This window comes from Pelophylax lessonae, assembly GCF_965119305.1.
Source record: "Pelophylax lessonae genome assembly, chromosome: 4".
Classification (NCBI taxonomy): Eukaryota; Metazoa; Chordata; class Amphibia; order Anura; family Ranidae; genus Pelophylax; species Pelophylax lessonae.
Window position 1 is genome coordinate 447576442 of NC_138771.1, and position 17198 is coordinate 447593639.

At 40.4% G+C, this 17198-nt stretch overlaps 1 protein-coding gene across 2 annotated transcripts in view; it reads left to right on the top strand.

The window, feature by feature from the left end:
- The window catches only part of LOC309554281 (neuropeptide Y receptor type 2-like), a 140665-nt gene extending 124066 nt beyond the window's left edge, over window positions 1–16599 (top strand). The window contains exons 1-2 of one of the 2 annotated variants that reach the window (XM_082255926.1): window positions 11774–11832; window positions 14971–16599. In XM_082255926.1, coding sequence (XP_082112052.1) covers window positions 14990–16141 — 1152 coding nt within the window. In that variant the 5' untranslated portion in view covers window positions 11774–11832; window positions 14971–14989 and the 3' untranslated portion in view covers window positions 16142–16599. Of the gene's footprint in view, window positions 1–11773; window positions 11833–14970 lie in introns of those variants that run through there. The other variant, XM_082255925.1, reaches the window with a different exon arrangement.
- Window positions 16600–17198: the final 599 nt, after the last annotated feature.

Sequence of the window (17198 nt, forward strand, 5' to 3'; positions counted from 1 at the left end):
ACTCGTTGATAGAAAGGGTAAACTGGGACCGAACCCTGGGATCCCTGACCACAGAGGAAAAATGGGAATGCTTTAGGAACATATTAAGCAAAGGCATCTTGCAGTGCATTCCTATGGGAAATAAATTTAGAAGGGACAAAGCCAAACCTGGCTGGCTAAACCGGAGAGTTAAAAAACTTATTAGGGGAAAAAAATTGGCCTTCAGGAAATATAAATCAGAGGGCACAGTATTGGCTTTCGACCAATACAAGGAGGCAAATAGGAAGTGTAAACACGAAATCAAGATGGCTAAAATAGACTTTGAGAGACAAATAGCGGAGGATAGTAAAAAAAACCCAAAGAAATTCTTTAAGTATATCAACAGCAAAAAAACTAGGGCAGAGCATATTGCACACATAATTAACGATGATGGGAGGATGGTTACAGAGGACACTGAAAAAGCAACCGTGCTGAATGCTTTTTTCTCGTCAGTCTTTACACAGGAAATGGAGGGGTACACTGACCATGACTGTATGGTTAGTAGTAATACAGAGGACTTGCCACTATGGCTAACAGAGGGTGAAATCAGGGAAAGGCTGGATAAACTTAACACAAACAAATCACCAGGCCCGGATGGCGTTCACCCGAGAGTACTCAAGGAACTCAGTAAGGTTATATCCAGACCACTGTTCCTGATCTTTGCGGACAGTATTAGGACAGGAGATGTACCAGGGGAGTGGAGGAAAGCAAACGTGATTCCGATATTCAAAAAGGGTCAGAGGCATATACCGGGAAATTATAGGCCTGTCAGTCTGACATCAATAGTATGTAAACTTCTGGAGGGGATGATAAGGGACTATATCGTAGAGTTTGCTAAGGACAACAGCATCATCAGTACTATGTAACTATATGTAACTATGTAACCAGCCATGGTTGTGGGGATGAGGCCCTAGTCCCCATCAATATGGGGACAAGGTGCTTTGGGGTGGGGGGGGCATAGCCCACAAAGCACCCACCCCCTATGTTGAAGGCATGCAGCCTGGTATGGTTATGGGTTCAAGATTTTATGGGCCATTTTTTTTACATTTTGGGTTCCCCCTAAAATCCTTTATTCTTTCAATAACCGGGTGCCAACAAATGTAACCGAGTCATTTTAAATGGGATTTTATTTGTTTTATTGCTTTAGTAATGTCATTTTTGCTGCAGCATGTTTTATGAATGCTACAGATGAGCCACTTTACAAGCACATTAAGGAGACCCCCCAGGCACTATATTTAAAGGAATTTTTAATTTGTATTGTTACACTTTAAGCATAATTAAAATCACTGCTGCTGAAAAAACAATCATTTTTAAAAATGTTTTTTTTTATTGATACATGTCCCCCAGGGCAGTGCCCGAATCCCCATACCCCTTTTATGGCCAATTGCATTTAAGCCTTTAATATGAGCACTTTTGATTTTTCCTGTTTGGCTTTCATAGACTTCAATGTGGTTTGCCGTTCGGGTTAGAACTTTACCCTATTCGTGAGTTCTGCTGCGAACCGAACAGGGGGGGTGCTCAGACCATGTCTACTTATGATGTTTTTACTGTGTGTTTTGCTGAGTTTGTCACTCATTTTTTCATGTGGCAAAATATGTTTGCTGTGACATTAACAATTAATGGCACTGAAAGTGCAAATAGTTAATTTTAGGTGTATAAAGGTGGACATACACTATACAATCTGATTGCACAGCCATGGGCAAAATATGTGAGAATGACACATTTTTTTTTAAGTCTGCTGCCTCCGTTTTTATTACGGCAATTTGCATACATTCCAGACTGTTATGAAGAGTGATCAGATGAATTGCAATTAATTGCAAAGTCCCTCTTTGCTATGAAAATTAACTTAATCCCATAAAAAAACATTTCCACTGCATTTGTGAAGAAGGCTTCAGGGCGCCCAAGAAAATCCAGCAAGCGCCAGGATCTCCTACAGTTGATTCAGCTCCGGGATCAGGGCACCACCAGTGCAGAGCTTGCTCAGGAATGGACGCAGGCAGGTGTGAGTGCATCTGCCCTCCCAGTGAGGCGAAGACTTTTTTGAAGGATGGCCTGGTGTGAAGAAGGGCAGCAAAGAAGCCACTTTTCTCTAAGAAAAACATCAAGGACAGACTGATATTCTGCAAAAGGTACAGGGATTGGACTGCTGAGGATTGGGGTAAAGTCATTTTTTTCTGATGAAGCCCGTTTTGGATTGTTTGTGGCATCCGGAACAAACCTTGTCTGGAGAAGAAAAGGTGAGTGCTACCATCAATCCTGAGTAATGCCAACAGTAAAGCATCCTGAGACCATTCATGTGTGGATTGCTTCTCAGCCAAGGGTGTGGGCTCACTCACAATTTTGCCTAAGAACACAACCATGAATAAAGAATGGTGCAAAAGCATCCTCTGAGAGCAAATTCTCAAAACATTAAAATTTTGGGTCCATGGCCAGGAAACTCCGTAGACCTTAATCCCATTGAGAACTTGTGGTCAATCCTCAAGAGGCGGGTGAACAAAAAAACCCCACAAATTCTGACAAACTCCAAGCATTGAGTATGCAAGAATGGGCTGCCATCAGTGAGGATGTGGCCCAGAAGTTGATTGACAGCATGCCAGGTCGAATTGCAGAGGTCCTGAAAAAGAAGTGTCAACCTTGCAAATATTTACTCTTTGCATAACAGCCTTTTACACTTATGAAATACTTGTGATTAGGGTTGAGCGAACACGGACTGTATTATTCGGGATCATACCAGACATTTGGGTGTTCGATACCCGGACATGGACCCGAACATTTTACTGTACATTCGGGATCCAGTCTGTTGTTCGGTAATTTTATTTCATGTTTTGGCGCGGTTTTAATGTTTTGGCATGGTTTCAACAGCTGCAGGGCAGCCAATCAACAAGTGTTTAACTAGTGTGCCCTTAGAAGCCATCACAGCCATGCCTACTAATGGCATGGCTGTGATTGGCCAGTGCAGCATGTGACCCACCCTCTATATAAGCTGGAGTCACGTAGCGCCGCACATCACTCTACTCTAACTACTGTAGGGAGAGGTTCCTGATGCTGCTGAGGGAGAGATAGGAGATTAATGTAGGGGCAGGCTGGAGATTGCTTTCAGGGAAAGAATAGGAAGAATCTTCTTTAATCAGACAGCGATCTACATCAATTTTATTGTGTGGGGGTGCAGTGCACAATCTCTTTGCCCTGACCTGAGCCCAGTGAGGAGAAGGGAGAAAAAAAAAACTTTTATCAGTATGTTAGGTGGGCGGCGTGCGGTGTGTAGCGGCCATGTCATGCAAGCTCAGTGCATATGTGTCTGCTTAATCTGGATTTAAAAAAAAAAAATTTTTTCCTTCATATTTTACAGTGACATACAGTGTTTAGACACTGCTGTTCTAATCTGCTATTCAAAAATCAACAATTTAAGGGGGAAAAAAATATTTTTCAGGTTTTCATTCATATGGGTTTTTTTTACTCAATAGTGGAATAGAACAACAACAGTATCCAACCTGTTAGGCGTGCAGTGTGTAGCAGCCTTGTAATGCAAGCTCAGTGCATATGTGTCTGCTTAATATGGATTTAAAAAAAAAAAACTTTTTTCCTTCATATTTTACAGTGACATACAGTGTTTAGACACTGCCGTTCTAATCTGCTATTCAAAAATCAACAATTTAAGGGGAAAAAATTATTTTTCAGGTTTTCATTCAAATGGGTTTTTTTTACTCAATAGCGGAATAGAACAAAAACAGTATCCAACCTGTTAGGCGTGCGGCGTGTAGCAGCCATGTAATGCAAGCTCAGTGCATATGTGTCTGCTTAATATGGATTTTTAAAAAAAAACTTTTTTCCTTCATATTTTACCGTGACATACAGTGTTTAGACACTGCTGTTCTAATCTGCTATTCAAAAATCAACAATTTAGGGGAAAAATAAAAAATTTTCATTCATACGTTACTGTGAGATACACCCTTTGGATACTGTTGTTCTATTCCGTTATTCAATAAACACCCATTTAGGGAAAACAAATTGCGGCCTAGTCTGCATACTTTACTGTGAGATCCACCCGTTGCATACTGTTCTATTCTGCTTTTCAACTTTTCAATAAAAATCCATTTAGAGGAAAAAAAAAAATGCGGCCTAGTCTGCATATTTTACTGTGAGATACACCCGTTGGATACTGTTCTTCTATTCCACTTTTCAATACAAACCCATTTAGGGAAAAAAAAATTGCGGCCTAGTCTGCATATTTTACTGTGAGATACACCCGTTGGATACTGTTGTACTATTCCACTTTTCAATAAAAACCCATTTAGGGGAAAAAAAATTGCGGCCTAGTCTGCATATTTTACTGTGAGATACACCTGTTGGATACTGTTGTTCTATTCCGCTTTTCAATAAAAACCCATTTAGGGAAAAAAAAATTGCGGCCTAGTCTGCATATTTTACTGTGAGATACACCGGTTGGATACTGTTGTTCTATTCCGCTTTTCAATAAAAACCCATTTAGGGAAAAAAAATTGCGGCCTAGTCTGCATATTTTACTGTGAGATACACCCGTTGGATACTGTTGTTCTATTTCGCTTTTCAATAAAAACCCATTTAGGGAAAACAAATTGCGGCCTAGTCTGCATATTTCACTGTGAGATCCACCCGTTGCATACTGTTCTATTCCGCTTTTCAATAAAAATCCATTTAGGGAAAAAAAAATGCGGCCTAGCCTGCAGATTTTACTGTGAGATACACCCATTGGATACTGTTCTTCTATTCTGCTTTTCAATAAAAACCCATTTAGGGAAAAAAAAAATTGCGGCCTAGTCTGCATATTTTACTGTGAGATACACCCGTTGGATACTGTTGTTCTATTCCGCTTTTCAATAAAAACCCATTTAGGAAAAAAAAATTGCGGCCTAGTCTGCATATTTTACTGTGAGATACACCCGTTGGATACTGTTGTTCTATTCCGCTTTTCAATAAAAACCCATTTAGGGAAGAAAAAAAATTGCAGCCTAGTCTGCATATTTTACTGTGAGATACACCGGTTGGATACTGTTGTTCTATTCCACTTTTCAATAAAAACCCATTTAGGGGGAAAAAAATTGCGGCCTAGTCTGCATATTTTACTGTGAGATACACCCGTTGGATACTGTTGTTCTATTCCGCTTTTCAATAAAAACCTATTCAGGGAAAAAATATTAAATTGCGGCCTAGTCTGTATCTGTACGTGTGAGATACACCCTTTGGATACTGTTGTTCTATTCTGCTATTCAATAAACATGCATTTAGGGGAAAATTTATAATTTTGCAGTGTTTGCTGATTATAAACCTATTCAGGGAAAAAATATTAAATTGCGGCCTAGTCTGTATCTGTACGTGTGAGATACACCCTTTGGATACTGTTGTTCTATTCTGCTATTCAATAAACATGCATTTAGGGGAAAATTTATAATTTTGCAGTGTTTGCTGATTATGTTACTGTGAGATACACCCTTTAAATTTGTTTGGCACATCTCCTTCCACCACCGAGGATTGCAGGGCGCTTGAGTTTGACTCCTGTTACTAACCTGTTTGACTCCTAACTCCTCCTACTCCACTGCCTCATCCTCATCCACTACCGCCTCCGCATCCGGAGCAGTGATCATTTCCAAGGCTTTCAGGGCAGTCATTCACAAGTGGCTCAGAGGGTGGGTCCCACAAACGCCAGGTACACAATTGTCCAGCAAGGGCACAGTTCTGGAGGATGACGAGGTGGAGGATGAGGAGGAGGAACCATGTTCACAGCAGGGTGGCACCCAGATAACTGATAACAACAGATACTACACTTGATCTTAGCCGAAAGGTCGAGAAGCGATGCTGGTGACATTCCCACCTGACAGCGGGGGCACAGTGGAAGCACAAGGTGAAGGCAGAGGAGGAGGAGGAGATCGCCAACGCAGCCAGGGCACCACCAGCACCTCAGAAGGCAGGGTTAGCATGTACTGTATGAAATGTGGAAAAGCTTTGTCGGCACGCCACAACAACCAGGACCACCAGCTGTTTTTTGTTTTTTTTTAAGCCCGTGGTGTGTGAACACACTCAGACTATCACCCGGTGGGTGCATAAAATGAACCAGGCATGGATCCCACAGGACTTGTCCGTACCTTGTGCAGAATAGACATGTATTCCGGCCTTACCCAGCCATTGTTGTATTTTTGATCTTCCTCACTCTTTTGGGGTGTACCCTAATTTAAAAAGAAATTTAAAATGAAAAACAAAAACCAGTGTTGGCTACCTCGTCCTCCTCCACTGTCGCTTCCACCTACACCGCCACATCCACCGCCACCTCAACCTCCTACTCCATATGGGCTTCGTTCTCCTAGATCAAGATGATTCTTTTTATTTTTATGTTTTTTATGTTATTTTAAGTTATTTCCCTATCCACATTTGTTTGCAGAGCACTTGCCATGCTCTTAAGAAGATTTTTCTGCCATTTGCAGCCCTCTAGCCCTTTCCATGTTTTTTTAGAGCCATTTTAGTGCTCAAAAGTTCAGGTCACCATTGACTTCAATGGGATTCGGGATCAGGTTAAAGTTCGGGTTAAGTTCGGGTCCCGAACCCGGACTTTTTTTAAGTTCAGCCGAACCCGTCGCTCAACTCTACTTGTAATTATACTTCGGTATACCACAGTAACATCTGTCTAAAGGATCTAAAAAGACTGAAGCAGCAGACTTTGTGAAAATGAATATTTGTGTCATTCTCAAAACTTGGTCACAGCTTCACAATCTCTGTACAATCTCCTTTAGATTTACCAAAACTATGGAATAGGAGGAGACATTATCTATCCAATCACTCTGTATCCAAACGGGCAGGCCCTTGCACTACATCAGGGGTGTCCCACCCGCGGCTCCAGAGAGTTAAGCATGCAGACATACAATGCCTTGCGAAAGTATTCGGCCCCCTTAAACTTTGTGATCTTTTGCCACATTTCAGGCTTCAAACATAAAGATATAAAACTGTAATTTTTTGTGAAGAATCAAAAACAAGTGGGACACAATCATGAAGTGGAACGAAATTTATTGGATATTTCAAATTTGTTAACAAATAAAAAACTGAAAAATTGGGCGTACAAAATTATTCAGCCCCTTTACTTTCAGTGCAGCAAACTCTCTCCAGAAGTTCAGTGAGGATCTCTGAATGATCCAATGTTGACCTAAATGACTAATAATGATATATAGAATCCACCTGTGTGTAATCAAGTCTCCGTATAAATGCACCTGCACTGTGATAGTCTCAGAGGTCCGTTTAAATCACAGAAAGCATCGTGAAGATCAAGGAACACACCAGGCAGGTCCGAGATACTGTTGTGGAGAAGTTTAAAGCCGGATTTGGATACACTCGGGGTACCGCTAGGAAGATCGCTGGATCCTGGTAGAGGGGTTACTTACCTTGTCACCGGGATCCAGCGATGTATCCCGGCGGTGTGTGGTGGCGAATCTTCCTCCGGATCCTCTGTGTGCCCCGGCTTCCGTCTCCTGCAACGTGAAGTTCACAGGGGGGTGGAACCAGCGGCAAATTCAAATGTAAAACACACCAAACACACTGATACAATGCAAAATAAAATAAATTCACATTAGTTTGCCCTCCAGTGCGCTTTCCTGCAGTTTTACTGTACTTTTTATGTATATACTGTATATATATATATACACATATATATATATATATATATATATATATATACGTATATATATATATATATATATATATTATGTATACGTAAATATATATATATATATATATACAGTATATATATATATATATGTATACATACATACATACTTTAACTTATTTATAGTTTTTTATTATATTATAATTTATGATTTTGTGTTTCAAACGTTATCATACCCAAGATGTTATAAAGAAGAACGCACAGTAAAAGAAAAAATCATATGTAAATAGTTGGTTTGGGCTGCTCATTCTTAAGAATTACATGCAAAATAATGGTACCGCTTTCAGCACCGAAAGAATCATACCGCCAGGGAGGTTAAGGTCAGCTGGTAATTTCCTTCCTGTGTCTTACTGGTTTCTCCATCGCAAATCTATATACCAGGAAGTCTGAAGCTTTCTAAGGGCTCTTTCACACGGTCCGCCTCCGTAGGCGGATCCGTGGTGCTCAGCAGGGGATCGTAAACACAGATCCCTGCTGAACAGGAAGGTGACAGCTCCCTCTCCGCTCTGTGTGCGGAGAGAGAGATGTCAGAGCCCCATGCATCTCTATGGGGGAATCAGATGAGAGGGGACCGCCTGTCCGCTCTCATCCGATCCCATCCGATCTGATCCCCTGGACGGATGGAAAATAGGGTTTCCATCCGTCTGGATTCACAGACAGGATTGGATGCGGATGGCAGCGGGTGTCAGCGGACATGTCTCTGCTGACATCCGCTGCCCCAGGAAAGCATGGGGGATCCAATCAGATCCACCTAAAAAGCTGACAGGAGGATCTGATCGGTTCGCTCGTGTGAAAGGGGCCTAAGAAATATAGCAAGGGCTGAGGTAAGGCCTTGTTCTATTGTGTGCTTTTACTAGGGGAAGTAATCGATTTTATTCCCTGCTATGGGGGGAAAGAAAATCTATTACATCCCTGCTGACAGTACAGGGCTCTGCCTTGTTTACAGAGGCAGAGCCTTGTCCTGTGCAAATTCATGATGATCGCTGGGGGCTGGTAGTAATCCATTGGTCAGCGCCTGGTAATCGACATCTGCTGTGTTTAAACACAGCACAGGCAGGTCGCCAGCAGCACGCGCGCCCCCTACCCGCAAGTGTCAGATCATGTACTAGGTATGTGATCTGGCGCAGCCAGGACACCTTTCCGCCGTTAGGTTATACGGTCACAAGCGTTTAATTCAAGGTGTCTCACTCCTGGGCCAATAACTTACATGGTTACAAAAATCACATCTTTCAAAACAGAAATGTATATTGTGAAAGACCTAGGGTACTGTATAAACATTTCTGCAGGAGTATATATACATATACTGTATAGAGTATATGCATATATTGTGACAAGTTGGGGGTTTTGTAGCTCATTGGTAGTGCAAAACAGTGAGTTTATTCCATGCCAGAAGTATGTTTTAGGGCTTTTTCTTGTTTAAAGGAAAGCAAAAGTTCACAAATGAAAAGCATCCTATGCAGGGGGTTATTGCCATCAATACGACAAAAAAAAGTATTCAGCCTCTTGGTTCCCTTTGCAGCTTTACTGCTCAGTCCTCATATTTGGTCCTCCAGACCATCCAACACACAGTTCAGCGCTCACACACAAAATGCATTTGTCAGCTTGACTGCTACATCTCTCACAGGCTATTGTCAGAGATGTATAGTAACGAAGTAGAACTACTTAAGTACTGTACTTAAGTACCGAAATGCGGTATCTGTACTTTCCTAGAGTATAATTTTTTTCTCCTACTTCTACTTTTACTTCACTACATTTTTTCGATGATTTCGATACTTCTACTCTGATATTTTTTTTTTGTGCTGCATAGTTACTCGTTACTTTTAAAAAAATTACCACTGCCAGAACAGTAGATGGCAGATTGCATAAAGCTCAAAAAAATGTGTATAATGTCATTTATAAATCAGCGCATACAAAAATAAAGGCTGTATATAATAAAAGCTGCTATACCAAATCTTTCCAATAAAAAGAAAATATGAAACAAACAAATAAATGGTGCTACAGCGCTTAAAGTGCATCAAGAAACTACTAACAAACACAGGTTAATCATTTGAAATAATAAAAAACAATATGATGTTCAAACTTTTGACTTCTTTCTTTAATAACTACATAACACAGTACTTGTACTTCTACTTTCAGTACTTGAGTAGAATTTTTTTTTCAAAACTACTGGTACTTTTTACTTTTAGTACTTAAGTAGCAAATTTTTTTAAAAAACTACTTGCAATACTTAAGTAAAAAAATGTTGAATACTTTAGTACTTCTACTTAACTACTTGCCATCCGCGCTACAGCCTATATACGGCTGCAGCACGGACTCGAATTTTCGGGAGGCCGTTTTTAAACGGCCTCCCAGTGACACGCCCCCCGCGCGCTCCCGCGAGCACGCAGCGGGGAGAATCTGTGTCGGCCGTGTCCCTTGGACACGGCCGATCACAGATCGTGGTGAATGGCCAATCACAGCGGCCATTCACCACGTGATCGGATCATCCAATGAGAGATGATCTCATATGTAAACATATGAGATCATCTCTCATCGCCGGCGCTCCTTCCTCACACGGAGCCTGCAGTGTGAGGAAGGAGGGAGAGCTGCACAGCGCCAGGGACAAAGAGACATGTAATCAGGGCACTGATCACCAGTGCCCTGATTACTACAAGGTAAAAAACATACACAGTGCCCCCCCATCAGTGCCCACAGTGCCCGCCATCAGTGTCCCCATCAATGCCCACAATCAGTACCCATAGTGCTGCCAGTCAGTGCCCATCAGTGCCTGCTCATCTAGGCACTGATAAGCACTGACTGGCAGCACTATGGGCACTGAGTGTGGGCACTGATGGTGCTGCCCATCAGTGCTCATCAGTGCTGCCCATCAGTGCCACCCGTCAGTGTCCATCAGTGCCATCCGCCAGTGCCCATCAGTGCCGCCTCTCAGTGCCCAGCAGTGCCGCCCGCCAGTGCCGCCTCTCAGTGCCCAGCAGTGCCACCTCAGTGCCCAGCAGTGCCACCTCTCAGTGCCCAGCAGTGCCACCTATCAGTGCTCATCAGTGCCGCCTATCAGTGCTCATCAGTGCCGCCTATCAGTGCCCCCTATCAGTGCCACCTATCAGTGCCACCTATCAGTGCCGCCTATCAGTGCTCATCATTGCGGCATATTAGTACCTCCTCATCAGTGCCCATAAGTGCCACCTCATCAGTGCCCATAAGTGCCGCCTCATCAGTGCCCATCAGTGCAGCCTATCAGTGCCCATCAGTGCCGCCTCATCAGCGCCCTTCAGTGAAGGAGAGAAATTTATTTTCAAAATTTACTCACAGAAAATAAGAAAAACTTTTTTTTTTTTTCAAAATTTTCTGTCTTTATTCTTTTTTTTTTGTAAAAAATAAAAAACCCAGAGATGATTAAATACCACCAAAAGAAAGCTCTATTTGTGTGAAAAAAATGATAAAAATTTCAAATGGGTACAGTGTAGCATGACCGCGCAATTGTCAGTCAAAGTGTGACAGCGCTGAAAGCTGAAAATTGGCCTGGATGGGAAGGGTGTTTAAGTGCACAGTAGGCAAGTGGTTAAGTAACTTTTTCTGCGAGCACTTCCACTTCTACTCAAGTCACTTTTTGATCGAGCACTTGTACTTTTACTCAAGTAGAAATTTCGAGTACTTTATACAAGTCTGGCTATTGTCTTGTCTGTCCTGACCTGGACAGTATGGTTTAAATGTGCACCTCTCCCTGCCCCTCTCCCACGCTGACCCCCTCAGGCTGCCATATTAAACAGTGGCGCCCTGCCTATATATACGTATATATATATATATATATATATATATACATTCTCTTTAAATTGCTAGTCTTAAGAAGTCATTATGAAGAAAGCAGTAAGAGTATTAAGACATAAAATAAAAAGCTCCACAAAGATGTCACACTCAGCAAGACAGCTCATCCCTGCCTAGACTTTCCCTCTCTACAAGCACCCTCCCCTTCCTCAGTGACCAATGATGTCGCCTGGCCCTATTCATTTACTGGCCAGGAGTCACCGGTCATTTAAATAAAAGGGCAGGAATAGTGTGATATCTGCCTGGCAGAAATAAATCCCCTATTCAAACTGACACTGAATTAAATCTCTGCAGGAAATCGTCATATGGTAGGACCTTCTATTTATCTATGGGAGTGTTTTGAGACTAATATGATTATGTATTGCACTTGATCCCTGTAGATTGCAGCCTATCTAGGGGGACATCTTTTATCTTGATGCCACAACAAATGCATTAGAACGTGTATTCTAGTATGTGTATACTAGCAACAATAATATATTTGATTTACTGACATTGTATGATAACAGATATAGGTTTTATATGTATTATTCCATATACTGTAGCGCCTCTGAGTTCCTGATGAAGAATCCTGCTTAACGCGTTCAACAATGCGATATTTACCTGGATATGGAATAAAATATACCAATTGTATATTTAATGAATAATCTGATGGAAAGAATAGTATAATCATAGGCAAAAGATATGTGTGGGTAAGTCCTAAGCAGGAGATAAGCAGGTTTAGGTTATCAGTGGTCCTCATATAATATATATTGTTATACATATGTACATGATATTCTGTGACATCTTTTATGGTGTTTTTTTTTTTTTTTTTTTTTTTTTATGAAATGTTAAATAATAATAAACTTGTTAAACTGTTTTTAACAACATATTGGTGTTCTGTATTGCTAGTTGAAAGTGGCACCAAGTCCCAAAGTAATTTTTCTGTTGGTTTTCAAAGGAGTTCAGCTTTAATATCCCTATTTCTTTAGTGATAATTGTGAATAGTATTTGCATATATTTGAAGACATTTATACTTCTAATTTAGAAGTAATTTATGATTTTTATACAAGCTGTGAAGTGAATTAAGATATTTCTATTAAACATCTGAGCATGTTCCCTGCAGATTTCATCAATTTTCATAAATCTCAGTTCTCACATTATAATAAAATATTTGTATGTTTTGCCACTACAGCTAAAAAAATAATACTTAATAAGTTAATATGTCTACTCTTGTAGCCATTTTGTGTTCCGGATTAAAGGTAATGTCCATCCAAGCTGAGTTTTGAAGCAAGAGCTCGAAGTAAGACCTACAATTAAGTTTGGACTTAGGAGTGTGGTTTTAAATAGAGACATTTTAACACATACAATCATTTGAGCCACAAATTATTTCCTCATCCATTCTTAAAAAATGTAGCAAACAAAATAAAATGTTTTTATTCAAATAAGATTGAATTATATTTTTTATAATTGGTAAAATTAATTACCGTGTCACTTTATATCTTTCTGCAGCTTTTGTGTTTTTAAAGTCTACACACCAAATGCCGGGCCATTCTGATCAGGCAGCTTGTCTGCTATCTCCCAACTTCATTGATTTATTTTGACCAATCACCATGATTGGCTGCCTCAATGCCTGGAAAGTAAGAGTAGGTGGGCAAGTACTGAAGCCAATTTGAATGGCCCAGCATTTGGGCAGAAAAAGGTGGTAAGTAGAAGTCTAACTATAACAACCCTTTTACTGTGGGGATGGATTTACGCTTCTGTCACAATTTTATCAGAACTTTTGCTTTTAGCTTCTGGAACCAGCTTATTGTCTTTAGATTTTAAATGTTATAATAACCTTCACTTATTCATTCCTGAAACCATCCAGAATTTCCATGAGCACTTTTAAGCTCTGATTCCTGTTAGAACCTGTGAAACACATTGGGCTATCCTTTTGATGTTTTACAATGAGATAACCTCCTTAACAACCAGTCTCCTGAACCAATGGGTTTCTAGATAAAGTCTCCTCCTTATATTTTTCAATACAGTTTATTCCCATGCTGTGGGATTAATCTACCTTTGGATCCAGTGCCTCCTATCTTCATTTTTCAAGTGTTTGCAACTGTCTATGTTCCCACTGAGAAGATTTCCCCTCACTTCCAATAGATTCTCAAGCTTCTAAAATATTAGAAATAGAAAAAAAAAGTTTTAACCCTACATGATACCATTATGGTTGTCATTTTAGATGTAATCTGATAATAATTGTCAGAACGAATCTACTGTCAAATTGGGGTCCAGGTAAATAAAGTCAAACAGTGACCAAATACACTATACTGTCAAAAGTATTGGGACACCTGCCTTTACACGCACATGAACTTTAATGGCATCCTAGTCTTAGTCTGTAGGGTTCCATATTGAGTTGGCCCACCTTTTGCAGCTATACCAACTTCAACTCTTCTGGGAAGGCTGTCTACAAGGTTTAGAAATTTACCTATGGGAATGTTTGACCATTCTTCGAGAAACGCATTTGTAAGGTCAGGCACTGATAAGGATGAGAAGGCCTGGCTCGCAGTCTCTGCTCTAATTTATCCCAAAGGGGCTCTATCAGGTTGAGGTCAGGATTCAGTGTAGGCCAGTCAAGTTCCTCCATCCCAAACTTGCTCATCCATGTTTTTATGGACCTTGCTTTGTGCACTTGTCCAAATCATTTGGTGGAGGGGGATTATGGTGTGGGTTTTTTTTTTTCAGGGGGTAGGGTTTGGCCCCTTAGTTTCAGTGAAGGGAACTCTTAAGGCATCAACATACAAAGACATTTTGGACAATTTTATGCTCCCAATTTTGTGGGAGCAGTTTGGGGATAGCCCCTTCCTTTTCCAACATGACTGCGTACTAGCGCACAAAGCAAGATGCATAAAGACATGGATGAGTGAGTTTGGAGTGGAGGAACTTGACTGGCCTGCAGAGTCCTGACCTCAACCAGATAGAACACCTTTGGGATGAATTAGAGCAGAAACTGTGAGCCAGGCCTTCTCGTCCAACATCAGTACCGGACCTCACAAATGCGCTTCTGGAAGAATGGTCAAACATTCCCACAGACACACTGCTAAACCTTGTGGACAGCCTTCCCAGAAGAGTTGAAGCTGGTATAGCTGTAAAGGGTGAGCCAATGTTGAACCCTACGGGCAAAGACTTGGATGCCATTAAAGTTCATGTAGGTGTAAAGGCAGCCGTTCCAAAACTTGTACTAATATAATGTATGTCATCATATGTGGTCATAGTGCAACCAGTTCTACACCATGCTCCTCCATCATAATAAGGCCGTTAGCCTTGGTGTCAAACATTGCATGTTACATTTATAACCATACTTCTGTGCCATATTCAGTAAAGATTTTCTTGTCATAGTAGTGTGAAAAGACATAGAGACAAGTGTCATTTCAATGTTTGCTTTCCATATTCTGTTTAATGGTTATAATTTTTTTTTCATTCAGTTCTAGGTAAAACCAAGGGATGTTTTTGGCAAAAATGGGAACAATAAAGCAAACCAACATGACACAGGCACTTGGCTCAAAGAGGGGACATTCAAAGAGTACACTTAACCCCATACAGTCTTTCCATGGGACCAGCATCATGATGGACAGCACCAATATTCTGGGAGTTCAGGTGATTCTTATTACAGCATATTCCTTAATTATTCTCTTGGGCCTTGTTGGCAATTCCTTGGTCATTTACATGATTGTAAAATTTAAAAACATGAGGACAGTAACAAACTATTTCATAGCCAATTTGGCAGTGGCAGATCTCATGGTGGACAGTCTGTGCCTGCCTTTTACCTTGGTCTACACGCTGATGGATGAGTGGAAATTTGGCTTAGTACTCTGTCACCTGTTTCCTTATGCCCAGGCTATGAGTGTCAACGTCTCCACTCTCACCTTGGTTGTCATAGCTTTAGATAGATACTGGTGCATTGTTTTCCACCTCAATAGCCGAATCTCCAAGAAGTTTAGCTTCCTAATTATCACCATCACATGGGTGGCAGCTTCCGTCTTTGCTATTCCCCTTGCTATCTTCCGAGAGTATAGATACGAGGATTTACCAACCATAAATCTCACAATAACTGTATGTACGGAAAAGTGGCCCTCAAATAACAGTAGGGATGCAGCCATCTACAGTCTGTCAATGCTTCTTCTGCAATACATCCTGCCTCTGGTTGTAATATGTTACTGCTATATCAGGATCTGGCTGAAGCTAAAGAATCATATAAGCCCAACACCCAGAAGTGAAACACACCAACGAAGAAAAAACACAACTAAGATGTTGGTGATGATGGTGGTTTTATTTGCAGTCTGCTGGCTTCCCTTCCATGTTTTTCAGGTGGCTATAGACTTGGACTATGGCCTTGTTTTTCAAGAATACAAGCTTCTCTATTCTATCTTTCATGTAATTGCTATGTGCTCCACCTTTGCCAACCCACTCCTTTATGGATGGATGAATAAGAACTACAGAAATGGATTTCTTTTGTTTTTTGGCTGTAAAGACAAACTTCAAACCAGCCAACAAGATGGGTCGCTGCGAGGCCACTCCTATACCTTCCGCGCCACCACATATCATGGAAGTTTCCGTCATGCTGGAGAAAATGGGCAGCCGCCAACACATGTCTAAATGGTCCTTGTTGGAATGTGCTGTGTCCAAAAGGCACTCCCTACATTAAAATATTACAAAGTATTTGTATATATCACATTTTATGGAAAAGAAAGAAAGACAAAAAGGTTAAGTTATTTTAAATGAAATATTGTCAAATTGGGACACAGTATTTGAAATGTAAATATGATGATTTCCTTATAATTTAGGTATACATGATATAAAAATGTCACTAGAACATATTTTTCAAATGTAAAAAATTAAATAAATCTTTATTATTAGCCTCAGCAAAAAATTGTAAATGACAGATTTATAAGAAAATGAATGTGGCATTCACTGAACATTCATTGGTAAATCAGGTACTATATTAAAACCCATTTAAAAGGAAGAGTCCCTTGCACATCCACATTTTTTCTCATTTTAAAGTAGATCAATTTGTGCTTTTTTAAGTGAAATAGAGGCCTTGTAAAAAAAAAAAGGCCCTCACATTACATCTGATCTGGTGAGTGATCAGGTGAATCTTCCTGGTGAATGTGTTTTATAAATGCGGCAAAGGATACACCAGTCACATTTACAGTTTTATACTGTTTCAGGATGGATTTCCATCACTGGAGCTGGTAGGTTCTCAAAGCAACACCCCTCTACTAAGGTCACTTCTTCCATTTAGAGTATTTTCTTGTTTTACTGGTTTTAACTTGGTGTATAACATTGTAACAATACGTAAATGAGATTATATAAAATTAATGTATTTGTGCTGATAATGGGACAATAATTCTCGGCCAGTTACTAAACAGGAAAAAGCTGCCTCTTTCTCTCTGTTGCCTATATGCACGTGTACTGTGCCCAATGGTAAATCTGGTCCTGCTTTTACTACAAATCTATTTAAATTATTTGGACAAATGTATTGCTGTTCTTTATATTAGGTCAAAGATCAATACCCACAAAACAGTATGTGGTTAACTGCAGTAGACTTTGCGTTTGCATTGTATATTTACATCTATGCAGGTATTTAGTCTTAAAGTGATTGTAAGCGTTATTTTTTTTTTTTAAATAAATATGTTATATACACCTGCTCTGT